General features: G+C 38.6%; 2 protein-coding genes and 1 long non-coding RNA gene across 4 annotated transcripts; 1 reads left to right on the top strand and 2 right to left on the bottom strand.

Annotated features, from left to right (window-relative positions):
* Positions 1–916: 916 nt before the first annotated feature.
* Positions 917–10,937, bottom strand: slc2a10 (solute carrier family 2 member 10). Of its 2 annotated transcripts, none has more exons than XM_082533582.1 (6): positions 10,618–10,937; positions 9,255–9,410; positions 7,215–8,465; positions 6,948–7,070; positions 1,180–1,315; positions 917–1,099 (listed from the first exon to the last, which is right to left on the bottom strand). In XM_082533582.1, exons 2-6 carry the CDS (start codon positions 9,295–9,297, stop codon positions 1,003–1,005), a joined length of 1,650 nt encoding a protein of 549 aa, XP_082389708.1. In that variant the 5' UTR covers positions 9,298–9,410; positions 10,618–10,937; the 3' UTR covers positions 917–1,002. The 2 variants fall into 2 exon arrangements, with proteins under 2 accessions (XP_082389708.1, XP_082389709.1); XM_082533583.1 differs by having other exon boundaries at positions 9,255–9,413.
* LOC309706795 lies at positions 2,053–5,138 on the bottom strand. The gene is made up of 4 exons (XR_014276788.1): positions 4,989–5,138; positions 4,041–4,112; positions 3,360–3,461; positions 2,053–3,186 (listed from the first exon to the last, which is right to left on the bottom strand). It is a non-coding gene; the product is annotated as an uncharacterized lncRNA (long non-coding RNA).
* Positions 10,938–12,784: 1,847 nt separating the features above from the next.
* On the top strand, positions 12,785–14,383 carry tp53rk (TP53 regulating kinase). The gene is made up of 2 exons (XM_082533619.1): positions 12,785–13,050; positions 13,751–14,383. Exons 1-2 carry the CDS (start codon positions 12,828–12,830, stop codon positions 14,236–14,238), a joined length of 711 nt encoding a protein of 236 aa, XP_082389745.1. The 5' UTR covers positions 12,785–12,827; the 3' UTR covers positions 14,239–14,383.
* The last annotated feature ends 167 nt before the right edge of the window (positions 14,384–14,550 follow it).

Genomic DNA, 14,550 nt, shown 5'->3' on the forward strand with positions numbered 1-14,550 from the left:
AGTGTGTACAACTCTGTCCTACAGCAACAATGACTAGGATGCCGTTTCTACTAGTGGTTAAAATCTACTACCTCTCTGTGCAAAAACAAATCTTTGTGTCCAGTTGAAGTGGATGCTTTTCTTCAGATGTTGCACAATATCAAGAATTTGAAGCCTGTTCACATGGATGGAACACAGTTGTTTTTCCTGCCATTAATTTTCCTTTTTCCATTAAAAAAGTCTACCATAAGGATGGGTCCGCTTATAGGCCCAGTTGTGATAGAATATAACCCCCCCCTCCACACACACACACACGCTTCTGTTGTAGATGGTGGGAAAACAGTTATTTTGGTGTAGTATGAAAGATTTATTCAGTAGGACAAGCTGTAAAATCTATGAAAACAAAAGCCCAAAAAAATTTGCCGTCCTCCACATTTTCCGAAGACTTAACATCTTAAAGTTGATATTTTGAGGTAAACAAGCAAACCTTTTGTTTGACAGTCCCCTCTCATCCCCACTATCCCCTGCATCTGGATAATGTAGTGGTAAGTCTAGACACCTTTGGAGTGAGAGTCGCAAGTTCGTTTTCCCCACCTGGTATCCAGTAAGGGTCCTGGCTAGACCCCCCCCCCCCCCCCCCCAATGCTAAAGCCAAGTCCTGGAATGGCGCGGCTATGTCTACAGCCTGTCTGCAGCTCGGACACAAGCATTTCACTACATGTTGTACTCTGTATGAATGTGTATGTGACAAAGGTTGTTTGTTTGTTTTAAAGCAAGAGCTGGAAAGATGTTGACCTGTTAAGTTCTCTTAACAAAGAAATCCAATAAGCCCACAGTGGTAAAGAAAAAAACAAGCTCATGTCACCCAGTTAAACTCAAAGACATGTTACAAAGTCCTATATCATTCATGTTCAACCCTCATGAACTTAGGCACACGCTAACTGTCGATTTTTATTTTGACTAAAGATTTCAGGTCAGCTGTTTGAGGTGATGTCTTCCTAAACAGTTCATTATCTTTTTGGTTCACCCCGATGTGCAAACCTGACAGTGCACTCTCTGGTATTGTGAGGAGGTATTTCTGCTGCTGATGAAGCCACAGCACTCCAGATGGTGGTAAAACCTGCAAAACAACAGTGGAGGCCTCACATTGCATCACTCGGGACTCTGTATTTGATCAGGTGAATAGACTGCAGATCATACCTGTTTAAACGCAGCTCCTTGTCTATTTCCTCCAGAGTCTTCCCTTTTGTCTCTGGTAGCATGAAGTAGAAGAACACTGCAGCTGCCACAGCAGTCAGCCCATACACAAGAAACATCCCTGACAGGCCAATCATATCTGCAGAATTAAAACACATTTCTTTTTGCTACCATGTTCAAAAACATATTTACACTGTGGTTAAAAAAAAATCTGCATTTATAGATTTTATATTTTGCATTTTTTGGTTATTCATTATCAAAAAAATATTAAACTATTTTGTGCAACGCATTTAACTTCAAACTGGAGAGCTTTTATTTTGGTATACCATTAACTTCATGTAAATTGTCCTTCTGCACAGGAGATCCAGCTCATTACATTTCATGCTGAACTTTTACACTGTAAAAACTGTGACTAGAGGTTACTTAAAAAAGTTATGGCAACAAAGTGACACTTGAAATAATTAAGTAGATTTTAATTTCAAAAGATTTATGTAAAATGTAGAGAAAATGTTAATTAAATTCAAATAGAAAACAAAAGTAGATATTAATAGAATTAAACTGTAAATATGTGTTGGATTTAGGGTCAAAATCTCAAACTGAAGGTTGAAATTGCCCAACTTTACCAAAAAAAATAATTGATATGAAATAAGTCTCTGAGAAAAATTACTTTGAATTTACTAACTATCTGGCAAAGGTTTAGTAAAAACTTCCTAAAATATCCATTACAAAGAAATGAAATCTTCTTGTTTTTTCAGTAAAACTCAAATTGGATTCAATAATTTTCCAAATAAACCTTAAAAATAATGACTGAATAATAAGAGAAAATGAAATGAATTTAACTTATTTTCTGAGTAAAATGAATCAATTTCACAAAGAAAACATCAACACAGTAATTTGTTTTATTGTGGAAAATAAAACACAGTAATTTATAATATAACATTTTTCTGCTCGTATACACTGAATTCTCATCAACAATCTCCTGATCTCCTAAATACATTCCTCTGCTGTAAATTTGTTTTAGTGTCATAAACAGTTTATCACACAGCTTTGTGTACAGAGCAACAGCAACATAAACTGCATGAATGTAAACCAGTTTTGTAAAAAAGAAATTAATCTTTAGACTGTAATATCAACATGAACCTGAAATTTGAATATCTTTTACCGTTTCCTTTATCTCTGTTACTTATTTATGATTGACAAACAAAAACTTTAGTTTGTCAATCTTTTGTTAAATTGAATCACTCAATATAACTGTAGAACAAAGGTTTTTCACTCATGTACATGGAATATCAATAATGTAAATCAACCTTTTATCCCAATTTGGATGTTTAACCTGAGAAAATCTAAGACACATGTAAGAGGAAGTAACATTTCTACAGCTACAGGACTGCACTTCTGTTAAATTTTAAAGTTGTTTTAAACCAATGTTTTATAGTAACATACACTATAAACAAAGAAAAGCTTCACTAGTGATTCCTCCAATTTGCTGCCTTTCAAACAGAATATTCCTAAGAAACTTGTAGGTAATAAAAAACAAAATTAAAATGAAGAGCACAAATACAGCCTGACACATTGCAGGTCATTTGGGTAAGATATGAATAAGATGAAATTAACTTAAAAACTGAAAAGATAGCTGCATCTAACAAAGACAAACCAAAGGTTTTCAGTGAGCTTACTTCCCTTTCATTCTTTCAGAGTCCTCGTTTAAGCCAATAACTTGTTCTTGAGGCTGTTCACTTTTGGTGAGAGCTTAGCACAATCCAGTTCAAGGAAAAGTTTCTGGAATACTTCCAAGGTGTATTTTAGCTCTTTGGGATAGGTAAGATCGACTGCATATGTCAATCCAACCAGCATTGCGCATGCTCTTGGAAAATTGCCCAGAGCAGGCATAACTCTCACACCCTCCAGCACAATGCCAATGTCATCCTCCTCAGATCCAACAGCCTTGATTTTGTAGATTTTCATCCTCTGTTCAGAAAGATCTTGTGACACACCATCCTCATCAGCATCCTGAAACAACAAACACATGGGTTTTCTGACTGTAGTTGCACACATGAAATATTTCCTGGACACATCCTGTAGCTGAATGACAAATAAAACATGATAATGCCTCAAATTATTTGAAACTTGACAAACACATATGAATAACAAAAACAGAATAATGTTTCTACTTCAACACTTACACTGTACTCTTTGATCAGTTGATCAATGGACTCCCCAAGGTACACCATCAAGCACTGAATAACCAGATTTCTGGTTATGTTATTGCTAGGATTGCTTGGTGACTGAAAATGAGCAAGAATTCCAAAAATTACCATCAGATAAGTGACCATTTATTAAGACAAAACTGTGAGAATTGGCAGTATTAAAAAAAACTGTTAAATATCAAATTATCATCACATGGAGCATTATGTGCAATAATTAGCTGATGTTAATGCACATGCCTGGGTGCTGACAGTCAACACAAAGGTATTGTCAACATGCTTGACAGGTTCAATCTTTAAATGTGTCGTTTTAGTAAATTACATTAATTTAGTCATTTAGTTTTTTTATCTAATTTAGTTTATGTTCGTCAGAAAGGGTTTTTCCTTCTTGGGACAAAACAAAAACCCAGCAATACCTGTACTTGTGTTTTTTTGTTTGTTTTTTGTTTGTTTTTTTTACTAAGAATAGACATGTATTTAAAATACAATTAAAACATGAAACCCATAATTGTGTTGTTAATTATATCAGTGACGTCCTGGCGTCCTCTTGCACTGACAAAAACATGCAAACAAATTAGTGGAGTTGTGCACCATGCAAATGAAATTTGACAAAAAAATTCTTTAAATAAAATTCCAAGCTGAAATGTCTGTGGAAAATACCTTGGCTATGATAGCCTGCAACTTCAATCCCATGCTGATCAGGTGAATTTAAGTTGAGGGATCTTCCATTACCTGAAAGGAAAGCAACATTATCATTTTTGACGTTTAGTCAGCTGTGTAAAAACCAAGGAGGAACCCACCCGGGGGATTAATAAAGTTTTATTTTATCTAATCTAATCTAATAACTTTAATCTCAGCCAAACCGATTTACTCACGAACAAATAAAACACTGAAAAAAACCAAACAATAACATTTTTAGGTTGTCTAAGTGACTTATACATTACGTTTAAACTGAGTAGCGAAACCCCGCGGTGATCTGAAAATGATGTGCCGGGAGTTGTGCCGTTCTCAGCGGCTTCAGTGACCCTCGAGCTCCCGGCTTGCTATCGAGCTGGTGGGTAGCAGATGCTCCGAAAACGTCGAAGCACTTTTGCAAACATGCGATATCTTGATAAACCGAGCAGATATTTGATGTTTACACAGCTACTTTCGCGCCTGAAAATATGTTAAAAGTTTATTTTGTGACCCAGAAAGATTACTAAGAGTAATTTTAAAACTTAGTAGCGGCCGCCATTATTGGAAACTGGAGTTCGAAAAACTGACTGTGGCTGACAAAATCACTCACAACTGACCGCAAAACCTTTTCATGAACTTTTAAACGTGGATGAAAGACGTTAAAACTCATCGGAATATACCGTTGATATTTTTTAATACGGTAAAACATGTGGTTAGTTAAAGCTGTTCAGTAACACAGTCGTGAAGGCTTGGAAAGTGACCTTGTGCTAGCAGTCCACTAACTGCCATTTGTGTAAAAATACGATACTATCATTACAGTGATGATTATTAATAAAATTTCGACGTATCATACTGTTTAAAACCTTTACTCAAAACCGATATACGTTATTGTTTAAACCGTGTCTTATATTTGAACAAATTAAGAAGTCTTACCTCTGACAAAATGGAGACGTCCACTCATGAAGCGCGTGTGTCCTGCACGTGGCACAAAGGATTATGGGCGGAAGTGTACAATGATTAAAATGAAAATGCTTTCATCAGTTAAATCTATTAGATTTCTTAAATTTTTTTAGTACTCAAACATTTTTTTTAAATCTACTCAACAAACCATTTCTGAATTTACCCCAAACAAAACTGTGTAAATTTAAATAACTGAACATCTCAAAATTGTTGAATTTTGCTTAGATTTGATTAAAACTACTCATACACGTTTTTACTGAGTAATAATTACTATTACTCTCCTATTAGATTCTAATTAACCCCAATCACAGTTTTTACAGTGTAGGGTCAAGGTTGGGTTCATTTAAAAGTCAACATTATAGCTATCGTACTTTTAAAAAAAGGAGAAAAAAAAGTATAATTCTCCATATTTCACACTTTCAGACTTGTTTCCATTCAGTTATAAACAAGTCACTCTGAATTTTCACATAATTAACAGTTAACAAGCTTTCAAGCAGCTTTCAACTTTTATATGCCAGCATGACACCGATCACAAATTCCCATCTCAAGAAGCACAAATAATTGTAGTATTTGAGTATTATCCACAGCCAGAAGCAAAGCTGATAAAAACTGGAGGTGGGAATGAGAGAGTAACTTGCTTTAAATACTACCCATGATAACAGTGGTATCTTGATGCATGCTCAATCATCCAGGTAAGTAAATCCCAAAAAGGTTGATTCTGTTCATCTGGACGTAGCGTTTTCAGTGGGAGAGACGTTTCGTCACTCATCCAAGTGACTTCTTCAGTCTTCTGACTGCAGGTTTTGCCATTCTTATAAACAGTACCTTTGCACAATGACTGAAACCAGCACTACTAATGAACAATGGGCTGTGAGGTCAGTTCCTTGATCATTAATGATGTAAGAACATCACATCAAGAAGGCCCTGAGTAAACGTGGTTATCCTTGCTGGACATTTGTTAAACCTGGGAAGGCACCTAAAGAAAGCTCCAACCGATCCAGGAAAGAAGGACAACCACTGCCTCCTGTGTCAGGAGTATTGGAACAGTTGAGATGCATTTTTTCTAAACACTGCGTCTCTGTGGCTTTTAAGCTAAGGACTATGGTCTTAGACTTGGAGATGCTAATTCTCATCCCAAGCCACTTCACATACAAGTTATAAACAGAACTGTTAACAAAGGACAGCCCTGGCAGAGTCCAACTCCCACCAGTAATGAGTCTGACTTAGCAAGTCGAGCCATTTGTCAGGGTGGGATCACCACTGGTAGCTTAATGTTAGCAGTTAATGTTAATGTTAGCGTGTTGCTTTTTCAGGCATTTAATGTGTTTGCAACAGTGGATCCTTATCTTTTTGTACATTATATATGAGGTCATATGTATATTCACCACATAATACAATGTAATTACACTTTATTGTATCCAGTACTTTTATTTTAGGGTACGCACTAAATTGGATACAATACAGAGAAGTTTAGCATAAAATGTTAACGTTTCTCCAACGTTGTCTTCCCAGCAGTTTCACCGGATGGCCAGGATGCGCAAGGATGACACGCAAATTCGTGAAGCGTTCCACATTTTTGTGGGTGGCTGTAGCGCAGGAGGTAGAGCCGATCATCTACTGATTGGAAGGCTGGTGGTTCAATCCCTGGCCCTACTCTGCAAATATCCTTGTGCAAGATACTAACCCCAAGTTGCTCTCTGATGCATCAATCAGAGGCTGGGTGAATGTGGCATGTAGTTTAGAGCGCTTTGACTGAGCAGTCCATTTATCATGCATCATGAAATCAATAGATGTAATGAACTTTTTTTTTGGAAGCATTTTATTATTATAATTATTATGATTTTTTTATTCATTTATTTTTTTTCTGGTAAACTAAAGGTAAACATCTAGCTACTTTAAAACCTATAGTGCTATTGAAACTCCAAGACTCACCAATAACATTCAAAAAGGTGAAGGTGACCAGCAGATTTGCAGCCCAGTTGAAGCAGTTTGTGAATGCGAATGCTCTTCCTTTAACAGCAGCTGGAAATATTTCACTCAGGAGGAGCCATGTCACTGATCCAAAAAAAAACAACAAAAAACGTTATGATAACCCACAGGTAAAAATTGTAATGGAGGTAAAGCTATGCTTGACAAATACACAGAAATTATTTAAGCTTTAAATCTATAAAGTAAATAATATTGAATAAATTTACACACTTGGTCCAAATCCAACAGAGTATGCACTGACAGTACCCATCATACACAGGAGGATGATCCAGTTGATCACTTTGCCGTGGACTTTAGTAAAAGTTTGTGGAGTGGGTTCCAAAGAAATGTGGCCGATTTTATCTTGTGTGGTGTTTTTAAAAAGAAAGTGGTTTCCAGCCAGAGACGTATCAAAAACAGAGTAATTGCCAACAGGTGAGTGACGTGCCCGTGTTTCGTTAACGTCAATGTTTTGAGCATTACAAGGTCTCATAGCGGTCACCTGCGAATGTCCACTGAAGAGTCCGATGGTTATTAGGCACAGAGCCATGACAGAGCAGCCTCCGATGAGCAGAGGCCTTCTGCCCACTCTGTCTGAAAACGCCATGGATATCAGAGTAGCAATCACTTTGACCAACCCCAACCCAACTGATGCCAACACTGCTGAGGAGTCACTCTGAAATCCCACTGTGTGGAAGATGGTGGAGGCATAAAACAGTACGTTTGGCTGGCCTGTGAACTGCTGAAAGAGAACTAATCCCAGCCCGATGACAGTCCGAGTCCTCATATTGTCCTGGCGCTTGAACAAGTAGAAAGTGCTGCGTTGAACCTTCTTATTTCTCTTGCTAGACTGCACTTTTGAGTCATCTGCTTCTTGGGCTTCAGTGCTGTCATTTTGAAAGCACTGACTCTGGTTGAAAGAATCCTTACTACTGGAAGGGAGTAAGCAGATGGACATGAGCTGTACCAGTGTTGGTACCACAGCTAGACCAAACATCCACTTCCACCCTCTTTTATAGCCAGACAGGATATAGTTAATGGCATAAGCTGACAGGATGCCCACAGTAATCCCAGCCTCATACAGTGTTACCAGGAAACCTCTGCGGTCTGGACTTACTACCTCAGACACAAAGAGGCAGCAGGACATGGAGGATACAGACATGGCAAAGCCTATTGTGATCCTTCCTATGACCAGTGCTAAGAATGAGTTGATGAGCAGAACCAGGCTGGCTGTCAGGATCATGACATTGCTGATGAGGATGGAGTTCCTGGAGCCATGACGGTCAATTAAGCAGCCGCCAATGATCGAGGCCAGCAAGGCTCCTATCAGCAAGGAGCTGACCAGCACCTCCTGCTGAATGCATGACAGCCTGAAATCAACCTTGAGCTGCAGTAAAGCACCCGATATGATGCCCAGCTCATAACCAAAGACAAGTCCGCCCAGAGTAGACACCACACTGGCCAATGGCGTGATAGGACAACCTGTGAGGAAAGAAAAATTAAGATGGTTAATTTTTAAAGTATAAAAGAAAATGTACTGCCTCCCAAATAATCTCAGTTGTAAGGAATTACACAGAAGAAAACTACTGAACGGTTATAAGATTTGAATCCATTCATTTTATGTTATTTGTGGTAAACTGAATTGGAAACATTCTTTTTCTTTGTGTTTGTTGGGTTAGCGTCTAGAAATAAAGATGGAACTTGAAACAGCTTGGTTTGATGCATACTTAGATGATGTTATTTGGACAAAACCTTAAATCCTTCAGATGTCAGGAGTTAGTTTACAACTTACTAAACTCCTGACATCATCAGCAAGTGGTACTACAACTTCATCTTGCTGATCACGTTAGAACAACAGGTGCATTTTAGCTTTAGAAAGTACCCTAATAAATGAGCCACATTGGTCACTGTGATCAGCCTGTGGTTCTCTGATGTTCAGAATCTATTGATTGAAATGCAAATGAGGCAGAAAAAGATGAAGATGTAAGCTGCTGGAGTTCAGTCTTCCCTTGATAGTCATTTAATTTTTACCTTTGCACCTTTGAGTAATTAAAGATGTGCTGTTCAATAACCATGTTCTGAATGTAGATTCAGGGCTTCAGTGTGAAATGTGAGCTATCAGCAGCTAGAACAATCAAGCAAGCATTTGCACTGGCGGATCACATTAGTCAACACTAATGCATTTCACACAATATTTACACCAATTTACTTTATGTCACAGTAAAAATCAGCATTTGATTGTGGTAAACTGATTTACATAAAATTACTTACTCATTGCTTCTGTCTTGTTATGTGCACATTTAAGCCAGACCATGCAGCTCTAAATCCATCTTTCAGAAGACATTCACTGTAGAGTATATGGGAAACAATAAAAAGATCATCTCCATTTCGTGTACTGTCCTCCTGCTCTGGCACCAACAGGAAGCCCTGCTGACAGAAAATCAAAGGAAGCCCATCAGAGCCTGTAGCAGCACCGCTGCCATGACAACACTTTTGTTGATTACAATGATTTCATTAGGGAGTCCATGCAAAGAAGGTATAAAAAGAATGAAATAAAACATGTCTGTGTAGAAAGCAGTTAGCTCGTCAAAGTATAATTCTGCTAGACATCCTGTCACCTGACAGTGACAAGGCAGTGGAGAATTTGATGTGTCGCTCTGAAATATCAAGAGGGAGAGGAACACCACTACTGTAGTTAAAAAGCACTTGTGTCTCTGCTTACTGACTCTGGAAGACATTAATTATCACCGACAAGCTTCAGTATTCATTAGCTGGAACACTGAACTGTCACCGAAACATCCAGACTTTCCTGACTGGTGGATGAGTCATTCAACAGTTCATTCACTGATCAATAACTTGGACAGTGCTCATAACTAACATACAAAAGACAACGATTCAACTTAACGCTTTAATTGACGTATGTTGGCAGAGTCGTCTGTCTTTTTGTGCTAGTGTCAGTCCAGGGTGTATAAGAGCCTTCTATGAGAATAACCTGACTAGTTTAACAGAGTAACTTTTCATCACTTTTCTTAAAACAATTAATTTTTTTGACAAACTTTTTTGTGTAAAAGGTGGATTAATTTAATCTTTCAATTTATTAAATATTTAAATATTTAAAATCTGCAAGTAGAATGATTTCACAAGTTTCTTTACAAAGTTTGCTGTGCTTTTTCGATAGTAAGGCAGTAAATACGTTATACAACTATTATATTTGTTTCCGACTATTACTGCAAAAATAATGATAATAATAATGATGATGATAATAATAGCAATCCACCTGGAATTAAATACGATGTTTAGAAATCTGTAGCACGGCTGGGGTTCACACTTAAAACCATGACAGTAAAAAGTAAAATATTTCCTGTTTAAAACACTTCAATAACATTTTTACTTATAGTTACGTAAATGCCACCATATTTACGTAAAATTCAAAATTCCGTAAAAATTCCTCTTCACAACTCTCTTGCAGCCTATTTTAACGCTCCAGCTTCTTCTGTTGTGGAGAAATGTAGCTCCATTATTCATCCCTCCCACTGTATTTCAGCAAGCACAGTGGGCACGCACGCACACACACACACAGGGCAATCCGCTGTGAATTTATATATTTTTGGGTAGGACAGAGAAATGGACTCACCTCTGGCAGCAGGAAACAATACACAAAAATGCTCCTGGAAAACCTCTGGCCCTCCAGGAAGTTGGGGCTACGTGGCAGCAGTGTCGGATTGCAAAGAAGAATTTCTTGGCCAAGTTTTGACGCCAGAGGTCGTCAGCTATGGAAGTTCCCCGGGAAGGTAATCCAGGCAGAGGATCTGCAAGCACCGCCCACAGCCGGCCAGAGCAGAGAGGAGGACCAGTCCGCTCGCTTTGTCACACACACACACACACACACACACACACACACACACACACACACACACACACACACAATAATGACGGAAAAAAACCCAAACCACATTTAACGTGTCTGTGAAAGTGACGTACTGAGTTATAGTTAACTATTTATTTTATAAGTAGCATAAAGAGCTGAAGAGTTAAAAAAAATACTCGTACTGCATTTTGCGCGTATTATTAACTGTGATATAATTACTGGTGATGATAGTGATATGTCAGTGCAGTAAACATAATATAGTATCACATAATCTGCAGTGCTGACACTGGAGGTTTCTAGAATAATTAAAGCTGTAGAATATATTCTTACATTTTAAAAAGAGTTATGTAAGAAATCTATATACTGTATACACTGTAGGCTTGCCTTAATTAATTACACTATATTGTAGCTGAACAGAAATACTGTTTAACAACCTCTGTTTGTGTGTGCCTGCTATTTGTTCTGGTTTGGTAAACTGGAAATGGTGAAATTCTGCTCTTACTTCATATAATCGATTTAATTTTCAATGAAAATGTTGCGCTGATGGTACCTTAGAAATATGTGTTTAATATGGAATTCATACTGGTATCTGTATCTGAAGTTCAATAGCAGGACCACACCCCACAAATCCCCCTTCCAGTGGTGTGTCTATCAACGCCGACTTCCTGCCACACAAAAGTTTATCATTGTTTTCATGCCCCTCTCCTCCTCTCCTCCTATTTGCCATCCCCTTTTAAATTTATCAAGATCTGGCAGGCCAGGAAGGTGCCATTTGTCTTCAGCCTGCCAATGGATTATTTTTTTGGACAGAATGTACTGTAGAATTATTTTTTTAATGGTTTTGTAGGAGTCTTCCAAAGTATATATAAAGAAGACAATTTGATCTCAAATTTCTAGAAATGAGCTTCACCACCCTCCATGTTGAAACTACTGTGATGTTGAAACTACTGTGGGCAGCTATTTTTTTTTTGTCTAAACAAATTTTAAAACCTGTTTTAAGTTTAAAAAATTTTTTGTTTTCCTTTGAAAATTCTATCAATGTCTTTTCTTTTTCATAATCCTCTCAGAAATAGATTCAGGGATCTTTGAGTTACTTAAAGAAAAAGAAAAGAAAAGTGATATAACAAAGCCACAGGATTTACAAATTCTACTTTATCCTTAATTTGCTGAACAGTTTTTCATCCTGACCCCATCTTGTATTTTGTCAGTAATGGCAAATAACTCGGAGTGGTTATCAGGTGCCAGGAGTAAAGCTGTTAAAGAAAATCATCCTCACCAAACATGACTGCGACAAAGCAATAAAAACAAAAAACCCCACACCCGCTCAGAACTGGGATTGAAGGGTTTAGGTAAGCAGCAGAATGGCCGACGGCTGTCTTCAATTTGAAAATGCTGATATGGATGTAACAGGTTGTATCAATGCAAGCTACACTTAAAATGTTAATACTATTATTACTGCTGGGTCTTGACATTATAAAGTGCCTTTAGGCGACTGTTGTTATGATTTGACACTATATAAATGAATCGAATTGAATGAATACACTAACTGGCCACTTTATTAGGTACACCGTCTTGTACCGCCTTTCCCCTCAGAACTGCCTTAGTTTTCAAAGGCATTGTTTTTGCAAGGTGGTGAAAACATTCTTTGGGGAGTTTGGTCCATGTTGACATGCTGCCATCACACAGCTCCTGCAGATTTGTCAGCTCCATGATTTGAATCACATTCAAAAGGTGGTCTATTGCATTAATAGTAACAATGAAGGCCTCTTTATGTACAGTGAACCCGAGTCATGTTCAAGAAGCCGGTTTTAGATGGCGTGAACTTTGTGAGTCATAGGTTATTTGTGTATATTTTGTGTATTATTTGTGTGTATGTGCTCTACATCGAAAACGTTTCTCTGTATTTATGTGTAGGTATTTTTGTGGTCGCTAGGTGGCAGACGTAAAAAAAGAGCACGGAGGAGGAGGAAGTAAACATGGCGCGGGAGAGCAACATGGCGGTCCCTGAGTTCCTCAGGCAAGCAGAGTTGTTGAAGCAAGGGGCAGAAGCCCGGGTGTACCGGGCCGAGTTTCTGGGAACGCCAACAATAGTGAAGGAAAGGTTCCCTAAACGCTACAGACACCCAGCCTTAGACGAAAAGCTGACACACCGCAGGACCGTGCAGGAGGTCCGCGCCATATTACGGTGTCGGAGAGCAGGCAAGTCCTCCGCTGGTGGAGGTGATCCAATTAGCACCACCCTAAGGTGGTTTAAGAATATTTGTAGCCAACTAACCCACTGGATAGACTGTTGGCTTTGCTGGTCGTGAGTCAATGATTACGCCAGATTGACTTTTCAGCTAAATTGCGTTTATTATCTGAACAACAGACGATATTCAGTCTGCAGAGACGTACACAGCAGCGGTTCTATCTTGTTGGAAGCTTCAGATCTGTGAATATTTATACTTGCACGATGATTTAGTTTTCTGGTTTGTGACCAAATGATTAAGCAGCCAACAACAAAGTGGAATGTGTTTATTCCTTTGCTCGTTTCATTCAAATGCAAGAAAGTGATCCCTACATAACTCATAGTTGGTATATGTTGTGTACAAACCCCTTCTTCTCCACAAGGGGGCACAATAGATGAGCAAATGCTTCCACAGATGTTTAGTCACAGCTTCTGCATAAAGTCAGCTTCATGAAAAATTACAAATTCAACCCTTCTCACATTTTATCTCTTATGTTTTGTTGTGCATTCTCAACTTCTGTGTTATCTATTCAACATGGATCTGAACATTTTCTCTAAAATCTGCTCCGCCCACACTGAAACATCTTTTAGCCACACACAAACCTTAATCGATAATTGAATGGTATTGTAGTCACACAAAGTTTGTAAAATCAGACTTTTTCTTCTTCACAGGAATATCTGCCCCTGTAGTCTACTTTGTGGACTATACCTGCCACTGTATCTTCCTGGAGGACATTGTGGGTTCCTCAACTGTGCGTGACTATATTGCATCTGCTCAACAGTCTGACTCCTGCAAGGAGCTGAAGTTGCAGAGGCTGGCCGAGCGCGTGGGGCAGGTCCTGGCTAAAATGCACGATGAAGATGTCATCCACGGAGACCTGACCACCTCCAACATGCTGCTGAGACCCAGCCCAGAGGGAGGAGAATCCGACCTGGTCCTCATAGATTTTGGTCTGAGTTACATCTCTGCTCTGCCCGAGGATAAGGGTGTGGACTTGTATGTGCTGGAGAAAGCCTTCCTCAGTACCCACCCCAACACAGAGGAACTGTTTGAGAAGCTGCTGAAAAGCTACACAGCGTCATCCAAGAAGTCATCAGCTGTCATTAAAAAGCTTGACGAGGTTCGGTTGAGGGGAAGGAAGAGGTCAATGGTGGGGTGAAGATACTCCCCATGTGTGTACAGGGGCAGACTTGTGGAATTTCATAACGCTGAAATTAAGACACTGTTGTGCACAGTCTGTAAATTAACATTATGCAAAAATTGTAATTGAATATAACAATATTTCTAATAAATGGGGCCTCAGATCTTGCAGTTTATGTGGTGATTTATATAAAAGCACCTAAGGTACTGCTCAGTATCCTCAAGGTTTGAGGGTCAGGCTCCCAGGTAGAGGACCCAAGCTTGAAGGATAGACTGCCCGTAGGGGCGAAAGGGAATTGAGACATACATAGATAGATATGTGTGTATATAT

Source organism: Aulonocara stuartgranti, assembly GCF_965226115.1.
Source record: "Aulonocara stuartgranti genome assembly, chromosome: 5".
Taxonomy (NCBI): domain Eukaryota; kingdom Metazoa; phylum Chordata; class Actinopteri; order Cichliformes; family Cichlidae; genus Aulonocara; species Aulonocara stuartgranti.

Coding starts and splice junctions, on each gene's coding strand:
- slc2a10 (XM_082533582.1), bottom strand. CDS start 9,297: ATGGTCTGGCTTAAATGTGCACATAACAAGACAGAAGCAATGA. Junction 8,466..9,254: donor TAACAAGACAGAAGCAATGA/GTAAGTAATTTT, acceptor CTTTCCTCACAG/GTTGTCCTATCACGCCATTG. Junction 1,316..6,947: donor CACCTTTTTGAATGTTATTG/GTGAGTCTTGGA, acceptor TTAATTCTGCAG/ATATGATTGGCCTGTCAGGG.
- tp53rk (XM_082533619.1), top strand. CDS start 12,828: ATGGCGCGGGAGAGCAACATGGCGGTCCCTGAGTTCCTCAGGCAAGCA. Junction 13,051..13,750: donor ATTACGGTGTCGGAGAGCAG/GCAAGTCCTCCG, acceptor TCTTCTTCACAG/GAATATCTGCCCCTGTAGTC.